At 41.2% G+C, this 19,686-nt stretch overlaps 1 protein-coding gene across 1 annotated transcript in view; it reads right to left on the reverse strand.

Annotated features, from left to right (window-relative positions):
- Positions 1-8,078: 8,078 nt before the first annotated feature.
- The window catches only part of tecta (tectorin alpha), a 27,104-nt gene continuing 15,496 nt past the window's right edge, over positions 8,079-19,686 (reverse strand). Inside the window, exons 14-23 of the mRNA XM_037687807.1 lie at positions 17,287-17,573; positions 16,749-17,029; positions 15,139-15,249; positions 14,838-15,040; positions 14,568-14,731; positions 14,236-14,484; positions 12,421-12,583; positions 12,235-12,319; positions 10,306-10,425; positions 8,079-8,414 (exon numbers count right to left, since the gene is read on the reverse strand). Of these exons, the coding sequence (XP_037543735.1) occupies positions 8,311-8,414; positions 10,306-10,425; positions 12,235-12,319; positions 12,421-12,583; positions 14,236-14,484; positions 14,568-14,731; positions 14,838-15,040; positions 15,139-15,249; positions 16,749-17,029; positions 17,287-17,573 (1,767 nt within the window). The 3' untranslated portion in view covers positions 8,079-8,310. The remainder of the gene's footprint in view (positions 8,415-10,305; positions 10,426-12,234; positions 12,320-12,420; positions 12,584-14,235; positions 14,485-14,567; positions 14,732-14,837; positions 15,041-15,138; positions 15,250-16,748; positions 17,030-17,286; positions 17,574-19,686) is intronic.

Genomic DNA, 19,686 nt, shown 5'->3' on the forward strand with positions numbered 1-19,686 from the left:
AGTTGCTTTAATTTTGGAAGTGGGTGGGGTGTCAGCTTCACTCAGCTAGAAAAAACCCAAACATACACGGAGAGAACATGCAAACTTCACCCAGAAAGGCCCCCGGACCGGGATTTGAGCCAGGGCAACCTGCTCGCTGAAAGGCAGCAGCTCTACCAACTGCGCCACCGTGCCGCCCTAAAACTCAAATGTTCAGACCTATAGGTCTGCGTGCCATTTCTGTCACCTGCTTAGTTGTGTTTGAAGTTTATACTCCTTTTCAGGATTATTACAACAAACAACTTCCTAGATGTTTTTCCATAACAAACCAAGCAATTAGGGTCAGAGCTTAAACCTCACACGGAAAGCAAATAGTTACTGAAAACAAAAAAGTGAAGGTTATATTGACACAAGTCCAAGAAATGGATAGTGCAGTTTCAGCTCTTTTAATCAGCACAAAACAAGAGTTCAGTTCTTAATTTTGATGTCTTGGAAGCAAAATATTTAGTTGGGTCATAGCAATGCCTAAACGTGGTCTTCCTGGGTGTCTCTGTCAGTGGTCAGAACTTACCAAACAAGCCCAAGGAAAAACTGTTAAATTGGTGACAAGACTTATTGCTGGACTGTAGATCCAGTAGAAGACCTACAACAATAATACAAATTAGTTTAAAATGCTGGTTCTGATCGTCAAGGCAGGTCTTGTGAAGCAAAATGCATCATAGTTTGTAATAAATGGGGCTTAATCAGGTGCTGACCTGTATCTACATCCAACACCAACAATAGGCAACAGATGAACAGAATGGGACCACAGAACAATGAAATAAGCAGGTCTAATGCGTTAAATCTTGCTTTGTGTTTGGCATCACGTGGATGGATGGATGGGTTTCTATGCACGATTTCCCCGATAAAAGACCAAAACATGGCACCAAATTGCACTATGGGACGCTGGCAGGGACATTGTGATGCTCTGCTGGGACACATTGGGTTCTGCGGTTCATTTTGATGCTGCTTTGGCACCAACGAGATGCTGAAACGCTGCTGCTGTCCAAGAACTGAACATCTAGGTTTTTTTTTCCCCCATACCAGAATCAGAATTAGAATAAGCTGTATTATCATTGTACCTGGATACAGTGAAATTATGTTCGTACAGTCGTCCAAAAGATGAACGGAGTGCACGTTGCTGCTGCTATAATAGCAAGGCCCCTTATTCTTTATCAGAATACTTTTCGATAGAAAAAGGTAAGAACCATAAGGATGGATAGTGGTATTACAAAAAGATCTCTCCACATCTTGTCTTATCAGGACACGATTTGAGGCATCAAAAAACTCTACCAACAAGCACATTTATAAACACATTACATATGCATTTGATGTCAAGGTGTTGAGATTTGTCCATGAGCACTTTCAGATAGGTCACAGTTCTGATGATGTTTCAGCCGGCAGTTCTGATAAGCCTGCAGAGAAGTTCTTAGAGAGGGTGGGTGCCTGCGTGTGGGGGGGATTGCGATATATGAAGCTTGGTCCCTAGTTACCCATGTCCCAGGAGAAATGTGATAGTCGGCTCATATCCAAGGCCAAACGGGGGAGTCAGATTCAGATAAGCCACAATTGTTGATTTTTCTTCAGGTAGACTTTTTCTCGTTAGCCTTGAGTCCTGCTGGAACGTTCCAGTCCAAAATGGCCAAATTTATGGGTATTCACTCCACTGATCCGTGTTATGAGCCTTCATCAAGGTCGTTCCAAACATGCTGACGAGTTTTAGGAATCACAGGTGTCCTACGATTCTCACAAATCGCCTCCATCTTACGTTTTAGCTCATAAATCAGCTGATTTTGAGTCCTCATAGCACAAACCAAACCTTTGCACTGACTCAGAAGCTTTGTCATGGCCGAAACTGCTGCTGAAGTCTTCTTCAAAAGTTGATAAAACACAGTCCTGCCGATGCCAAAGAGCAGAAACCTTGCTATCATAAATCCAAACATGTAAATGTCTTCAGCGTCCTCCTGAGACAGAACGGAGAGACACATCAGCTGCCAAACTCCCCACGGATCTCCGACGTACCCCGCAGCGTGAGCCTCAGCCAGACAAGAGGGTTCTCCAGGACTCTGTCGTTTTGTTGAAAATATTTTGTCGATTGCGTTGAAAGTCCAGCTCACCAGATCCATAATCCTGTTTTTCGTTCGGGAGATGTGTACCAGGAGCTCCATGACACACAGAGAGCAAAGCAGGAGGAAGGAGAAGAGGGGGAGGGAGGGCAGGAGCGACCGTCTTGAGCGAGAGCCAGAGTAGAAAGAGCCAGAGTAGAGTATATATTGTATATGTGATGTATATAATGAAATAAGTCACAACTGGACATTAATTTCACCTTCAGGTTACCGTGTAAAGAGTTGTATTTCAAAATCATTTGCGTATTTAAACCCTTAAGGTTTAAGCTCTCATATCTAGACCATCATGTTTTGGAATAAACAACTGGAACCTAAATAACCTGACTTAAACTTGTTAGATTTTTCTACCTGGATTATTGAGCACGCATCAGGACAACTGGAAAAATAGTTTTGTATGAACTGTAAACAGTCTGTTTTTGCTTTAAGCCTGATGCGAGGAGGTGAAGCCATTGTTTGCTCTGTAACATAATCTGTTGGAGCCTTTTCTTGAAGGTCAAGACCTCTGTGGGTTTTTTTACCTCCACTTATCAGGACCAGATCATCTATTAAGGATTTCCTCTAAATAACAGAGCCACGTTATTGTACGTCAATACGTACAAAGAAAAGGTTAGATTAAAAAAATGTCCAAAATGGTGAAAAATGTTCAAGTTTTCATCTCCCCCTCTGTTGATGGACAGTTGCTATCGTTTCTGCGTCACTTTAAGTTTTAATTTATGTAGAACTGTTTCTTCTTACCTTCTTATGTTTCTTTAAACACCACTTTTACTACCGTCCAGCTCCTATCAGATGTCCCCGACAGCTGAAGACAGGGAGTAGAAACTCCTCAAACACCCGACTCAATGCCTGTCTTGGACTCTTCTAAAAAATTGACCTGAATTTTCAGCAGACGTGACAGACGCCGGTCACAAGATGGGAACTGATTAAGACGCTTTAGTTTTATTTCACTATTTTATTGCCAGGAGCAAGGATTAACACTACTGAAACATGGCAGAGGGGAAGAGTTTAGGGGTGGTGCAGTTGGTGGAACCACTGCCTCTCAGCAAGCAGCTCGCCCTGGTTCAAATCCTGGCCGGGGATTTTTCTGGGAGGAGTTTGCATGTTCTCTCCGTGCATGCGTGGGTTTTCTCCAGGTACTCCAGTTTCCTCCCACAGACCAAAAACATGCATGTTAGGCTGATTGGTAACTCTAAATTGTCCCTATGAGTGAGAGAGTGAATAGTTGTTTGTCTCGTTTGTCTCTATGTGCCCCTGTGATGGACTGGAGATTTGTCCAGGGTGTACCCCGCCTCTCGAATAGTGATAGCTGGACATGTGCACCAGTGACCCCCGCAACCCCAAAAGGAAAGAGAAGGTAAAGATAATGGATGGATGGAAAATTATCTCTGTGGGGAAGGATTTCTTGTGGGAAAGATTCTGTTGGTGGCAGATTCTTATGGGCTGGTTTTTGTTTTGTAAGGGAAAGATTTCGTTTGTCATGTGATGGAATGATTATACTAATACATTTAATATTATGGTATTTTACCACGTCCCGAAAGCCAGCTTTGTAACTGAGGATCAGAGCCAGAAAAGTGTGCCCTCTCTGGGTCGGGGAGGTCCTGCCCCAAGTGGAGGAGTTTAAGCATCTTGGGGTCTTGTTCACAAATGAGGGAAAAATGGAGCAGGAGATCGATAGACGGATAGATGCAGTGTCGGCAGTGAAGCGGGTGCTGTACCGGTCTGTTGTGGTGAAGAGAGAGCTGAGTCAAAAGGTGAAGCTCTCAACTTACCGGTCGATCTATGTTCCTACCTTCATCAGTGGTCATGAGCTTTGGGTTGTGACCGAAAGAACGAGGTCTCGGAGACAAGCGTCCAAAAAGAGTTTTCTCTCAGGGTGTCTGTGCTCTCCCTTAGAGATAGGGTGAGAAGATCGATCATCCGGGAGGGACTCAGAGTAGAACCGGTGCTTCTCCACGTCAAGAGGAGCCAGTTGAGGTCGCTCGGGAATCTGGTTAGGATGCCTCCTGGACGCCTCCCTGGTGAGGCGTTCCGGACACAACCCACCGGGAGGAGACCCAGGGGAAGACCCAGGACACACTGGAGGGACTATGACACAATCAATCCCCATGGAGAAAATTTGTTGGGGAACGATTCTTCTTTTGGCTTTCCCTCTTCAGGGGTCTCCACAGCGAGCCATCCTCCTCCATCTCACCCTGTCCTCTGCATCCTCTGTCCTCACTCCAACTACCTCCATGTCCTCTCTAACTGCATCCATATATCTCCTCTTTATCTTTTCCCTGGCAGCTGCATTTCTAACATCCTTCTACCAATATACCCACTGTCCCTCCTCTGGACATGTCCAAACCATCTCAGTCTGGCCGCTCTATCTTTATCTCACAGTTGTTCAACCTGTGATGATCTCATTCCTCATCTTATCCATCCTTGTCACTCCTAAGGAGAACCTCAACATCTTCATTTCCGCCACTTCCAGTTTTGTCTCCTGTCTTTTTGTCAATGCCACTGTCTTCAGACCATACAACGTGGCTGTTAGGGAATTATCCTGTTAGAGAAAAATTTGTTGGGGGGATTTTGTTTGGGAAAGAATAATGTAAGAGCAAAGATTTTATATGAAAAAGATTCTGTTAAAGACGGATTCCTTTCGGGGTGTTCTGTGAGGGAACGTTTGTGTTAGAGGAAGAAATTCATGTGGTGGAAAGATCACGTGACAGAACATAGAAAAATGACGAAAAAACAAGAGGAAGTTTAATTCTAATTCCATGTGGTCATCAAACACGTTGGTTCGGTAATAACCAAACAAACTTCTCACGTCTTCATCTTGACAACTTTTATTTACGTAAAGTCGGCGCTGCTCCCCAAAACAAAACATCGTCTGCTCTTTCTTTTTAATTCATAAAAAGATTTTAAAAAGTAAAGACAAAACTGACAAGGCCTGTACATTTGTACACAACAGGTAACAAAAAAAAATTCAACCTATAAAAAAAAACAACAACACGTATTTATTCGAAAACTAAATGTTTACCTGGTGTCAAACTGGAAGTGACTGTGATTCGGTGAGTAAAGAATGTCGTATTTCTCTATCTCCTAAAGTATTGATCCCACTTAAAAGTCATAGTACATCGTACCTGCGTGTGAGACTGAAACTGATCATGATAGGAATGACTGAAATTCACTAATTTACTATTTTCTTAATAAGTAGGTAATCTGGATGCAAATGTTGGATGGCTAAAAGTGTAAAAATGTTGAAACCACAAAGTGCTTTTCTCACACATAATACTCTTCGTGTTTGACAGACAGCCGGACATCCAGATGTTTGAATGTTTTCATACCCCTGAACTTTTCCACATTTTGTCATGTTCCAGCCACAAACCTCACCACATTTTACTGGGATTTTGTGATAGACTAAAAGTCAAAGGGGATAGAGTAAAACTCTGCAGACTGAAAGTGGGTGTTTCTAAAGGACAAACACTGATTGGCTAGCTGTATTTGATCTGTTTATCTCTCTTTTTTCTTTCTCCTAACTTCAAATTTGCATGTAATAACATCCTTTGTTCCAAGGCCAGTTTAAGTATCATAATTATTTTGGTTACCATATTTTCCACAGTGCATGTCGCACCTCCCCTATAAGTCGCATCAGTCCAAATATGTCTAATAAAGTGGAAAAATCCATAAATACATGGCTTCGCCGTTTACGTCGCATCTTTTATGCGTCACCGCCACTTTGGCGGTCAAATCAGCTGCATTTCAAAAGCCGATACGCGGAAGTAGGAGCATGCACGGGAGGACTTGCTGTGCATTTCTTTGAAATTTAACAAGATAAGCGCTTAAAAACAATTATTTGTTTGCTCAAAATTATAGCAAAGGTGTGTCTCAGTTGAACTTTTACTTAATAAATGCACTTCAATGGTCAAATCAGCTGCATTTTGCCGGAGCGGCGCAGCGAAATGAAGCTGATTTGACGTTTCCTCCAGGCAAGCTGGACGAAGGTGGCAGGATATGGAAAGCCGATTGTGTCATCAATAGCCATTTTTTTACCTATTACATGACACAATGGCATGCCATACTACTCGAGTGCCATCTAGTGACTGAAAATGGTAGTGTTCAATATTTTCAGTTACAATGAATGAAAACGGTCATATCTCAGTCAAAAATTGGATTAAAAATATGGAAAAAAAATCCATAAATAAGTTGCTTCGGCATATAAATTGCAGGGCATACAAATTATGCAAAAAAATCTGCTACTTATAGGCCGAAAAATACGGTACTTTATTTTTCTTTCTTTATTTCACATTATTCAACAACCAAAACAGATTTAGTTTTTTAATGTAATGGCTAGGTATTAACAAAACAAACATTTAGCCCTCCCCACTACCAATTTTTTTGCTCTTATTTTGAAATGTAACCAGAAGATCTGTGTTAAGAAAGGCGGAAGGAGAAGTTATTGAGACGATGCTAATGTCAAACTGGCTAACACAATCTGCCTGCCGTTATTATATCTAATTGCTTAATAAGTCTTCTGATACCTTCGTCCAATCAGGTGTAGTTCTTTAGCAACGCTTTTTTTCCCGTCCAATCAGGTAGTTCTTTAATAACGCTTTTTTTTTGTCCAATTAGGTAGTTCTTTAGTAATGCCTTGTTTTTTTCGTCCACGCAGTTAGTTCTTTTGTAACGCCTTGTTTTTTTGTCCAATCAGGTAGTTCTTTAGTAACGCCTTGTTTTTTTGGTCCAATCAGGTAGTTGTTTAGTAACGCCTTGTTTTTTTGTCCAATCAGGTAGTTCTTTAGTAATGCATTGTTTTTTTTTCCAACCAACCAGGTAGTTCTTTAGTAACGCCTTGTTTTTTTTCACCCAATCATGTAGTTCTTTAGTAACGCCTTGGTTTTTTTTTTGTCCAATCAGGTAGTTCTTTAGTAACGCCTTTTTTTTTTTTTTCCAATCAAGTAGTTCTTTAGTAATGCCTTGTTTTTTTGTCCAGCCAGGTAGTTCTTTAGTAATGCCTTGTTTTTCTTCAGTCCAATCAGGTAGTTCTTTAGTAACGCTTTTTTTTTTTTTTCATCCAATCAGGTGTGGCTCTTGAGCTACACCTTCCTTTGGGAACACCTATTTCGTCTGCAGACATACGTACTTGGACAAAGTATCTCACATAGTAATTGTAAAGTGGAAAAAAAAAAAGGATATAACATTTGTTTACAAGTAAAATAAAAAAAGTGACGTATGTGTGCTTTCATTCTGCCCTTTACCTGAACCGGTGTTCTTCAGAGGTCACCTGGTCCATAAACAGAGTCCACCAGACCTGACAAAAAATGAAAAGTTTCAAGGGGTATGGATACTTCTCCAACCTTCTGTAGCTCTATGAAAAATAAGAGCAACGGGAAAACATCTGAAGCCTGTGAGCAATTCAACAACCAGCAGTGCACATGAAAAGTCAGAGTGGACCTCTGTGGGCGAATCTGAACTGAGCTAAAGGTGAGATTATCAACCAGCCATGGACAGAAGAACGTCCATGTCTCACTCACGTTCTGCAGGAACTTCTGCTTGAAGGCCGTCTTTGGAAACCTCACAGACTGGCAACAAGAACCACGAGGGTTTTTCATGAACTCGGTTACAAAAACGATGGTCATCACTTTCTTGTAAATCAAACAAATGTTTGTTTCAGCTCGGTTTGGTCTGAAAGCTAAAGATCACTGGAAGCGTTCGAGACGAAGCTGCTACGGACTTCTAGTGGGATTTCAGTCTTTGTGAAACATCTGCTGTTGGATCATGAAGTAACACCTGCTCCATGTTGATGCGAGCTCGTTCTTTAGATTAAATTAAATGTGTGTAATTTACTCAGATTGGAAGGAAACAGTGAAAGGGTGTTAATCTGGAACCATGAACTTTTTCAGCCTTAAACTTTACATGTGAGATTGGAAATGTGTCTCTTTGGCTCCATCTGGTGATCTAAACATCTTTTTCTCTTTTCTTTTTTTACAAAACAGGATAAAATTCTTTAAAAAAAAGTGGCTTTATGTGATTTTTGCGCAGAGGCTCTGCTCTACAAGTCTCATCTACGTTCGTTTATTGTGCTCTTTGTGGTAAATTTCAGTTCAGCTACTAAAAGACAAAAAAAATGGCCGCCGACACATTCAGCATCTTCAAGTCTTCTCGGCGTGCGCTGCTCGACGCTTCGGTGTTAGGAAAAAAGAAACGTGTCGAACTGAGCCAGGAGCACGGAGACGACGGCGCCGACGCTCAGCAGAGGAATGGCGGGCGTCACCTTACAGGACAAACTCACAGCTGGGAAAAAGAAGAAAAACGCAGAATAAATAGATGTTTTTATTCAAATTTACTGACAGACACGATAATCAAGATGAGGTTTTGCTCCTAAAATAAGTTTCTTTGTGTTACCTAAATTATTAAAGCGCCAAGAACTGGAGCATAATTTTACTTCAAATCTCATCCCGGAGCTTTAAAAAATAAAACAAAATCGTGCATCGCATGTGGCTCGATCAGGAACAGTGTTCTTTTGGTGCCGGTACGTCGCCCAACGTGGACTAAACTTCAAAAAGTGAAAAACATCCTGGACATCAACGAGACTTTGACTCCGTTTGGAGCTCAGGCAGACTTCACAATAAAAGCATGGTTCGAAGGTTAAACAGGTCACAGACAACTGGACTTCCACTCCCTGAACTGGCATTTTGTCGTCTTTAACGGTTTTTACACAGTTTCAGTTTAAGTTTGATGTTTTTATTTTGTTTGATCACAAACTGTTAAAATGTCTAAAAGAGTCCAAACCTTTACGAACAAACGTCTTTTACATCCACGTTAGTTGTTACTGTCCCTCACTGCTATAGGACTTTTTTATTGTTCTCAATAAAACGCACGGCCGAACTTCAGCAGATTCAGTGTAGATTTCAGTTTACAATCTACTCTTCAAAACAGGAAGTGAAGGATCTTTATAACTAGTTCAAACCTCCAAAACACGGCAGAACCATAAAACTTCACGTATGTGACCATCAGAGCTGCTCAGTTACAGATAATTGTGTGACCGCTTATGATGTGTGCTGCTATTTCAGCTACTATTTAGCTATTTTATGCTAATTTTAGCCTTTTCAGCTAATTCCACATTCTTTTTAAACAAGTTCTCAGCTTCTTTTTGCAGAGAAAAACAACTTTTTACACAAAAGCACAGGTTTCAACCGTGAATTTTGGAGCTTCGACAAGACAGAGGTTTTTTTTTTTCCCCGAGGTCGGCCTGTTAGCTTAGCTCGTAGCTTAGCTTCTCGGCTTAGCTGCTTTTAACGATCCAAAAAACACGATTTTGGATGGTTGAAACAGATTTTAAAAAGTAAAAAAAGAGAAAAGGAGGGGTCAGTGAAGAGCACCGGAGTTGAGTCTTCAGTAGAAAGAGAGAAACACGAAGAAACGATAAAGCCGACAAATGAAAATGAGGTCGATAATTTTAATTTATCGTGCGATTAATTGATTTACTGTTTATCGCGACAGGCCTAGTCTCAGTTTATCTTTAATTTGTTTCCCTAAACTCACAAAGTTCTCTCTATTAAAGAGTCAATTTCTGGTGTTTGTAGTTTACCGTAAATATCTGTACGTTTTAAACTATTCTGAGACAAGTACAAATGTGGAGTGGCAATGTTACTTTAGTGCAACATCCATGTATCGCATGGGCTTTATGTCTCAGCTTTACTTATAGAAGTTTTGTTAAAATTAATGTTTTTCTGTTCACTTTTGGAAGGGGGGAGGAGATCTGCAAAACGATCACATTTTTCTACGCTTGCAGAAGTGTTAAAAATTGTGAAGCACCCCTTACTGAACCACATTAAGCACTTTGATAACAGTCTATCTGTTTTAAATTGTGCTCTATAAATAAATATGACTTGACTTGACTTGACATTAAATCCAAGAAAACCACTGATTTAATTTATATTACATCATTTTTAGTCATCAGATGTCGTGAGGATCTATAAATGTTAGAAACTGTCTTTAAACTGGGGAAGACGACTTAGAGAAGGATGGAGGGTGAAAAAAAGCTGTTTCCATGGTAACTGCGGTTTGAATCAGTCACATAGAACCAAGATTACTGATAAAGAAAGCGATTAAAATATTAAATGTTGTGTAAAGAGTCAGTGGAGCAGATATGTGTTTTTCAGTGTGTGTGTGTGGTTCTCACTGCGGCAGCTCCTCCCATCAGCCTGCAGCATCCCGGTCACGCAGCTGCAGATGGGTCTGGTCCCCTTACTGGTGCAGATCTGGTCACAGCCTCCGTTGTCGTCCTCACACCAGTCGGACTCTGAGGAGGCAGGAGACAAAAGTCAGAACCTCTCCTGAGTCGGAGCTCAAAGCTCTGCTCGCATCCTAACAAAGATCATTTCCTGAACGTGTGAAAGACAAAAACATAAAAACAATAATTAAATAAAAGTAGAAAGGAAACGAAAGAAAACCGTAAAACACACCCTGACTTGTTGTTTTTTATGTTTATCTTTATTTTTGGTTTATTATGTTTTGTTGTCAACCTCTGCCTAAGGGTAATAATATTTTCATATCCATGTCTGTATGTTAGCATAATATCTCAACAACTACTGGACAGATTTTATTGAAACTCTCAGAAATAATGTTGGAGGTTAGTCTCAAACTGATTACCTTTTGAACTTCAGGACGGCTGCCACAGCTCATCAGCCTTTGCCAACACAAAATTGGCTCCGACTCAGTTTTACAGATACTCAGCTAAAATTCGACGTGGTGGTTAACTGAGAGTCATTCACAACACATACTCTGAGGGCTAACAGCTTACAAGATCACACAAAATGTTGTTTTTAAGATTTACCAATAATCAAAACTAGGCCTGTCACGATAGCAAATTTTGCTGGGCAGTTAATTGTCTCTGAAATTATTGTGATAAACGATAATATTGTTTGAAATTTAACTATAATTAATTGTTAAATTTTAGAAGAAATGTTGATTTGTTTGGAATGTAGTACCTTTTTTGACCACCTGATGGCAGTATAAGACTGTTTGAACCAAAGGCTGGATAGTTGAGCATCTCTTTAAGAAAAATGGGAGGGAGGGCCCTTGACGTGACATGGGCTGACATGGTGGCATGGCGGATGCTCTGTGATTTGAGCTCTTTAGCATAGCATTTTTCAAAGCTTTTAATAAAAAATCAGTAAACAAGTTCTCAGCTTCTTTTTGCATTAAAAAACTACTTTTTACACGAAGGCACGGGTTTCGACTGTGAATTTTGGAGCTCGACAAGACGGAGGTTTATTCCCGAGGTCGGCCTGTTAGCTTAGCTCGTAGCTTAGCTTCTCAGCTTAGCTGCTTTTAATGATCCAAAAACACGATTTTGAACGGATAAAACAGATTTTAAAGAGAAACGAGAAAGGGAGGGGTCAGTGAAGAGCACCGGAGTCGAGCCGTGTCTTCACTAGAAAGAGAGAGACACAAAGAAACGATAAAGCCGGTAAATGAAAATGGGGTTGATAATTTTCATTCTTCATGCGATTAATTGATTTATTGCGACAGGCCTACAAAATAAAAAAAACTTTTTATTTCTGTTTTGTTTGTTTTTTAACCATAGGATTTTAGTTTTTAAACTTTTGCTAGAAAGATGGCGGTTGACTAGTTTTGCTTTAAAGAATACTTGGCTTTAGTTTAATTTTATGATTTTAGCCTTTCATGCAGTGTCTTGAAAACTGACAAGATTTATTTTAGCAATGTTGCAATTTTGTTGTAAAATGTTTCTTTGGGTTTTGTGTTAGTAAATTTCTTTCTTTTTACCTGAATGTTCTTAGATATTTTTTTTTTTTTAACTTTGACAGAGTTTAGTCATTTTGTTATGTCTACCTTTTAAAATTATTTTAGCATTTCAGAAACTTCTGAATAACCTTCAAGGACAAATTACTGAGCAGCTGCTGAAACAGTTTCTGATGAAACGTGTTTCAACACAAGAAATATCAGGAAATTGTGTTTATTTGACAGTTTTAAAAACGAAACATCCAAAAAGGGGCGGAGCCAGAAGGGCGCCTGCCACCCCTCATGTAAAAGTCTAGCTCCGCCCCTGCATCCAGGCTAAACGATCCGCTCTGTGAGCTGGACCCACCTCTTCTTCTGATGGGCCCCACAGTCAGGATGTGCTCCTTGTGGTCCCCCTCCTCTGAGTACATCCTCCTCTTGTGTGGACAGTTCTGGACGCAGCACACGCACATTAGACGCACACATTAAAAACACACCTCGGGGCCTTTCATCACTCCTGCTCCAAAAGAAGGTTCTGTCTCCGGTGTCTCACCACTTTGCAGGCGTTTGTGTCCGAGTCGCACAGAGACACGTCACAGTGGAGGTGGACCTCGTCGTAGTCGCCGATGAACTTGAAGACGGTGACGTGGAAGCGGCAGGTGAGCGAGATGCCGTTCTCCGCCATGCCGATGGTGTTGTCCTTGGTGTTTGGGCAGCTACAGGGAGGCAGACGTTAGAGGAGTGGCTTAGGTTTTACAGGAAGTGGAACTTTTACCAAGTTTATAAGAAATCACTGTGCAAAAGTTTTGAGCCATCGCTAACTTCTTCATGCTCTCCTTCCAAGCAGTCAGATTTTTTTTTTTTTTATTGTGTGAATGTTTTTAAATCATTCACTCTAACATCCATTTTTCTTCTGTATGTTTTTTCGCACCCGTTCCCCAATTGTTGCGCTATTTCAACGATTCATGCACCGAAACGTTCAGCTCGTTCAGGACATTCCTGCTGTGACTTTTGGTATTTGTGCAACTTTAACTGTTTGAAATATTTAGCTTTGGCAGCCATGTTTTTCTCATTGAAAATGAATGGAGCGGTCTTCACGTCCTTCAAACAGTTTGCGCTGTTTTACAACCTTTTACAGCTCATTTCAGCTGTTTTTAGTTTGGCTAATTTTAGCTTTTATCAACCTTTTCTCTGCTCCTTTCAGTTTCTTTCTGCTAAATTCAGCTTTTTTTAATCATTTTTTGGTATTTTTCAGCAATTTTTTGCAAATTTCTACCTTTAGTGATTCTTTAGAAAATTTTCACCTTTTTGCCTTTTTTAGCCTCTTTCTGCTAATTTCAGAATTTTGAAGCTACTTTTCTTTTTTCCACCTAATTTCAGACTTTTGTAATTCTTTCAGCCTCACTGCCACTGATTTCAGCTTATTCTGCTTATTCCTGTTACATTTCTGCTGTTTTTTCCGCTTTTATTTTCCCACTTTCTGTAAATGTCCGGTGTTCAAATTCAACTCACACAAACAGTTTAGAAATTCAACATTTTCAGCCTGGTTTCAGCTTCTTCAGCAGATTTCAGCAGAAATCATTCAGCAGTAAGAGTTTGCAGAAATGCAACTTCTCTAGATACTTTAATTGGGGACTGCCTAGTATAAGGCAGCACCTACTATTATCCACCTGACAAGGGTTTCTTAACTTTATATCTTACTCTTCCATCAACTTTAATGCGGCCCGTATCACAACGTGGACCCCCACAAATGTTATAGCAAAACAACCGGCTCGGCACCGCGATGTGTGCTATTGCTTTTATTGGCAATTCGAGTTACCATAATGACATAATTTGTAAACAAACACACTGTTTTTATTAGTCATTTTTCATAGACTGTTTGCAAATCAAATATTCAAGATGGCCACCGGAGCAAAAAAAGGAAAAATACTGTAAATCAACTATTTTTAGAGATATTAAGCTGAAATTTGGTGTGGTAGCTGACAGCAATGCCCAATAAATAATGAATTAAAAAAAAATTCAAGATGGCCACCAAAGCTAGATTTAAATGGCTTTAACTCTGCTATTTTTACACACATACAGCTGACATTTTGGTGTGGTTATAGCTGAGGACCTTCCCCAACACATACTGAATCCAAATCCAAAATCCAATATGGCCACCATAGCGTAAAAGGAAAAAAATGCCTGTAACTCACTGATATTTTGCCGTTTTGAGCTGAAATTTGGTATAATGTTAGCTTAGAGCGAACCCAAACATAAAGACATTTAACAGCATCTTGGTGTAATTAACTAACAGTCAAATTGTGAGTTAGAGATCACTGTCAGCTACTACCACACACACACACAATAGCATCCCCCAGCAGCCTACCCCCTCTCTATGATGATGTAACGCAGTCTGTCGCTGCTGTAGCGGGACGGCGTGGCCCAGCACATGTTCACGATGAGGATGAGCTGGTTCTCGTCGGCCCCCTCCACGAAGACGCCCACAAACAGGATGTCCCGGGTGCTGAGCACCACCTCCCCCTCCCTGTACGGGTTTCGGTACGAGGAGTTCTTGTACAGGGCCATCTTGGTGATGAAGTTTCCCTCCTGGGTCGGTAAGGTGAGGTTAATCACACTGGAGGGCGAAAGGTCAGTTTATTTTAATTGTTCCGTAACAATTTGTTTTATTTTGAAATGAGTGACTTCCTGCAGCTGCACCTGAGCATGGGTTTGAGGACGGTCTCCAGGGAGATCTTTAGGTCCAGCTCGTACGCGCAGGAGAACTCCACGTTGATGGTCTTGTCTCTGGTGATGACGTTGCCCGTGTTGTTCACACTTTCTATCCAGACGGTGTTCTTATACATGATGTGTGTGCCATTAGACTGGGGGGGGGGGGGAATATGCACGGGAAAAAGTATTGGACTCAAGTTTTCTTCTGGATCATGGTGGACAGAGACACAGAGAAATAATAACGACAAGTGAACCAACCTGAACGATGGAGCCGCAGTGTCCCTTGGTGTTGTTGATGTGGAACGAGATGAAGTCCTCTCCCTCGATGCCGGCGCAGCGCTCGTCGTTGATCCTCACGTCTTCCCTCTCGAAGCCCAGCTGGAAGAGCTTACACTTGGAGATGGAAACTTCCATCAGGGCGTGCTTACAGTTGACCTCTGCCTGGATGATGTCATCGTCTCCTGTCGGGCACAAACACACACCGACACAGAGTGCATGAGGGTACGAGTGACTGGCACGGACGCAGGTTTGTGGCTCGATGAGCAACAACAGAGCTCACCTGCTGGGTTGCTGGGTAACTCAGGACAGCCGCACAGGTCGCCTCCGTTTTCCAGCTCGCAGGTGAAGTTTGTGCAGATCTCTCCTGCACAGGGGTCATAGATCCATTCTGCTAAAGACAGGTCCACACACAATGTTAGCTGTCACGCTCGCAGGGCTGCTGAGCTAAAGGCCTTCTGGACATGCAGGTTTATTTAAGGGTGACATTTTGACCAAAGCACAAATATTTTCTACCGTGTGCCACAAGAGCTGCAAACAACAAACCTGGAAGAGTTTTGAGAGTATTTTAACGGCAGCAATGTGTGTCTGTCTGATGGTGGTGTAAATGCTGCTGAGTCAGCTGATTCAACATTCACTTTTTTGTTTTTCTGGTTTATTTTATGCTTTTTAAAAACAAACTACTTCTGAAGACTACGTACTATTTTAGCCTTTCACGTATTAAAACATTCAGCTCATCCAGATGGTTGGCGAGCTTTTTTGGGTTTTGTAAATTTTACACTTTTCAAAAATATTTAACATTATTTAAAACAAAATTCCCCGTAGAAATGCACAGAGATCTCTTCATTTCCATTCCTGAAGAAAATGATTCTTCGTACTTGACATATCAGTGTCTTGCTGAGCTACTTGTGTTTTTTTTAGCTTCCATTCTGCTTCTTTTAGATTTTAGTTGGCCTCTCAATATTTTAGCCATTAGCTAGAGTTTTGCTACTTGAAGCTTTTTCGTAGCCTTTTGCAACTTTTAGCTTTTAGTTACCATTTTGCTACTTTTAGTTTTCAGTTAGCCTTTTACTATTTTTTAACTATTAGCTAGCCTTCTATGACTTTTAGCTTCTAGTTACAATTTTGCTACTTTTAGCATTTAGTTACCATTCTACTATGTTTGGTTTTAGCTAACATTTTGGAACTTGTAGACTTTATCTATTGTTTTGACACTTTTAGCTAACCTCTTGCTAGTTTTAGTTATTGTTTTGCTTCTTTTAGCTTTTAGTTAAAATTATGCTACTTTTAGTTTTTCGTTAGCCCTCCATATTTTTAGCTATTATCTAGCAATTTGCTTTTTTTTTCTTTTAATCATATTGCCACTTGTTTTGTTTTTTTGCTACCATTCTGCTACTTTTAGCTTTTACTTGGCCTTTTAATATTTTAGCCAGTAGCTAGACTTATGCTACTTTTAGCTTATAGCTACCATTCTGCTACTTTTAGCTTTAAGCAGACTTTTTTACTATTTTAGCTATACCTAGCCTTTTGCTACTTTTAGCTAGTTTTACTTTATTTGTTTTTTGCTATTTTCAGCTATTAGTTACCTTTGTGTTACTTCTGGTTTTTAGCAATCATTTTGGAACATGTGGTTTTTGTCTGCTGTTTTTAGCTTGTGTTGTTATTCTAAACAAAACTCATTCAGAACTTTGTGTTGACTCTGGATCTTTAGCTGAAAACACAAATTCTCTAGTTACACTTAGGACAGTAAGACGTGCAGAGTAATAATAACATCTCTCTCCATTAAGCCAGTTAGAAGTTGCTGAACTGGATTCTTCCAACAGAAGGGGCTGAAATCTGTAGTTCTGTGTGTGTGTGTGTCTGAGAGACACCGGAGTCTCCTGGTGGTCTTACAGCAGTTCTCCTGGGTGATCCACTTGGTGGTGAGGGTTCCTAAGGAGCGGCAGGCCTCGGCATAGGCTGCCAGCGAACCGCAGACCTGAGCCTTGCGGTGGTTGTAGCAGCCGTCCAGGTAGCAAGACTGGTAGAAGGGTCGTGGGTCCAGCAGGCCGTGGCACGGCTGGAAGAAGCCCTTCAGCTGGGTCAGCTTCTGACAGGCGTCTTCACCCTGCAGGGCCAGGACCGCCGTGTTGTCGCAGGACTGGGTCAAGGCCACATACTGGGTCTCGTCACAACTGGAAACCAAAAAGAAACAACCGATTCGTGATTTTGTACTTTTCCCTTCCAAACACTTTTTTGACCCTTTCCTTTTATTTGTTTGTAATCTAAGTACTTCTGCATGCTCATCGTCACAAAAATACAATTTCTCTGGTTCTCTGTGCATTCTTCATTAAGGTCGATCCTTGTTGATAAGTTTAATTACACTAGGTTGTCTTTTGGTAGGAATTTCCTACGTGGTCAGTAGGCGTTCGTTGTGCCTGTGAGCCTTTACCTGTTCTGCATACCGTTGGTCTTCCAGCTCTGGGCCAGCTCCAGGGCGCTGACAGACGGCTTCCCCCTGGAGGTGATGTAATCATCGCTGGGGTCCCCGTTGAAGTTCCCACAGAGGCCACACACCTTGTTCTGCAGTCTCTGGCCCATGGTGATGCTGAGAGTGTTGAAGCGGTTGTACCGAACCTGAATGTCCTGCGGTGTGTCGATGACAATGAAGCCTTCGGACGTGGACAGACGTGTCATCAGCCCCGTTAGAAACGGCACCGACACCGGCGTACCATTGACCTGAGAAGAAGTGGTAAGAAAAAAAATCTAGAGGTGTCGTTCTATTCAGACCAAGTGCAAATGCTTCAATTTGGGTATTTGCCGATGCCGAGTAGTTAATGAGTTAGTCCTTAAAAGCGACACAATGACTGTGTAAACATTTGTGTCAAAGTCGAGGCCCGAGGGCCAAATGCAGCTCTTGTAAACAACTTATCTGGCCCCCGTGATGATGTTTTAAATGCAAGATATTTTCATCGCCTCATTTTGCTTGATCAAACTTTTAATTAATAAGACTTCTCATGACAGTTGACCATCTTTGAATCCCCATAAAATTTGAATTTTTCTGCAACTTTTGATTTTGACGTGGAAAGAACAACAAGGAACATCAAATGAGGCCGATCCAACGCTTGTTTAGGATTCGGAACTTGAACACCCTTGATTTAGAAACACATCTCTTGTATTCTGAATGCTAGGAAACACCTTGCAACTGCTACTTTCCTTCCCTCCATCGACTACGGTGACATCATTTACATGAACGCTCCCACAAGCACCCTGCAGATGTTGGATGCTGCCTGTCACGGTGTGCTACGCTGTAACACTGTACCCACCACTGCACCCTGTATTCACTGGTTAACTGGACATCATTAACTTCATGTAGACTCTGACACTGGTACAGTTTCATCTTTAAATCACTTCTTGGTCTGCTGCCTTCATACATCTCCTCCTACATGTCTCTGCGTGAGTGCAGCTACAGCGTGCGCTCTCAGGACATCATTACCTGCAGTGTTCCCTCAGTGCGGACTGAACTAGAAAAGAGGGCCTTCTCCTACTCCGCTCCTGTTTCCTGGAATATCTTAGAAAAAGCTCTGAAGCTCTCGACCTTGACCTCTAAGTGGCTTCAAACATCTGCTAAGTTCATGGCAAGAACCAATGCAGACATGTTCCAGTTTTTAGTTTTCTACATCGCTTTACAATCTAGCTGTTTTTTGTTTTGTTTTTTTAAATACCATTTTCTTTAATTTGTTCTTCTCAATTTGTATGCTTTCGTTTATGATTGTCTACTGTTGTCATCATTCTTTGTTAAAATCAGGCCTATCTTGTAAATTCAACCTTTACTTATACAGGTTAATCCCATTGAGCCTCTGGGACTCATTTACAAGAGAGACCTGAAAATGAGTCCTCGAGGATAAATAGGACTAACCTGTATAAATAAAGGTTGAATGAATTAAGAACAAATCAAACAGTCTGCTGTCTCAACATCCCGTGTTTATCTGAAAATATCTGTATTTACTTTGACCTCTGTAAGTTGTGATGTGGAAGAGGAAAGGACGTCGCCAAACATAAAAGTTGCACGGGTCTGGATAATTTGGGTGTTTTAATGAGTAACAGACTGGTTTTTGACTGGATTCTGATACCAGTGTCGTTAATGGGACACCACTAGAGTAGAATGGCATGTGTGAAATAAGAACATTTAAATGTTCTGATGGAAGCATGAAATCAAGCTTGCAGGCAAGTTTTAAACTCCTAAACGTATGTGCAAGACAGAATTTGTATTTTAACGCCATTTGTGGGTTTTTTTTTATATTTGGCTCGAGTTCACTCATATCAGTCAATAAATAAACAAATAAACAATTAAAATTTAAACTTTTTTGAGGCTACAAAGCATCTTGACCAACGGCATCATAGTGTGGCACGCTGGCTGCACAACATCAGACAAAATAAATCTCCAACGAATGATCAAGACCGCACAGAAAATCATTGACCTCCCCTTGCCTTCCCTTGATGACATTGCCAGTTCACGCTCCCACGCCACGTTACAAGACCTCACCCATCCCGCACGCTATTTGTTCGAGCTCCGACTATCAGGCCGACGCTACACAGTTCTAAAACCTCACATCCAGATTCAGGAGCAGCGACTAGCATCTTCAATTCCTGCATAAACTAAACATGCCACAAACACAACTGAATAACCAGCTGGACATGTTCCACCCATCCATTCATCCATCTATCCATCCATTCATCCATCCATCCAAACAGCCACCCACCCATTCATCCATCCATCCACACTCCCATCCATTCATCCATCCATCCACACACCCACCCACCCATCCATCCATCCATCCATCCACACACC

Source organism: Nematolebias whitei, chromosome 14 (assembly GCF_014905685.2).
Source record: "Nematolebias whitei isolate Nwh7 chromosome 14, NemWhi1, whole genome shotgun sequence".
Classification (NCBI taxonomy): domain Eukaryota; kingdom Metazoa; phylum Chordata; class Actinopteri; order Cyprinodontiformes; family Rivulidae; genus Nematolebias; species Nematolebias whitei.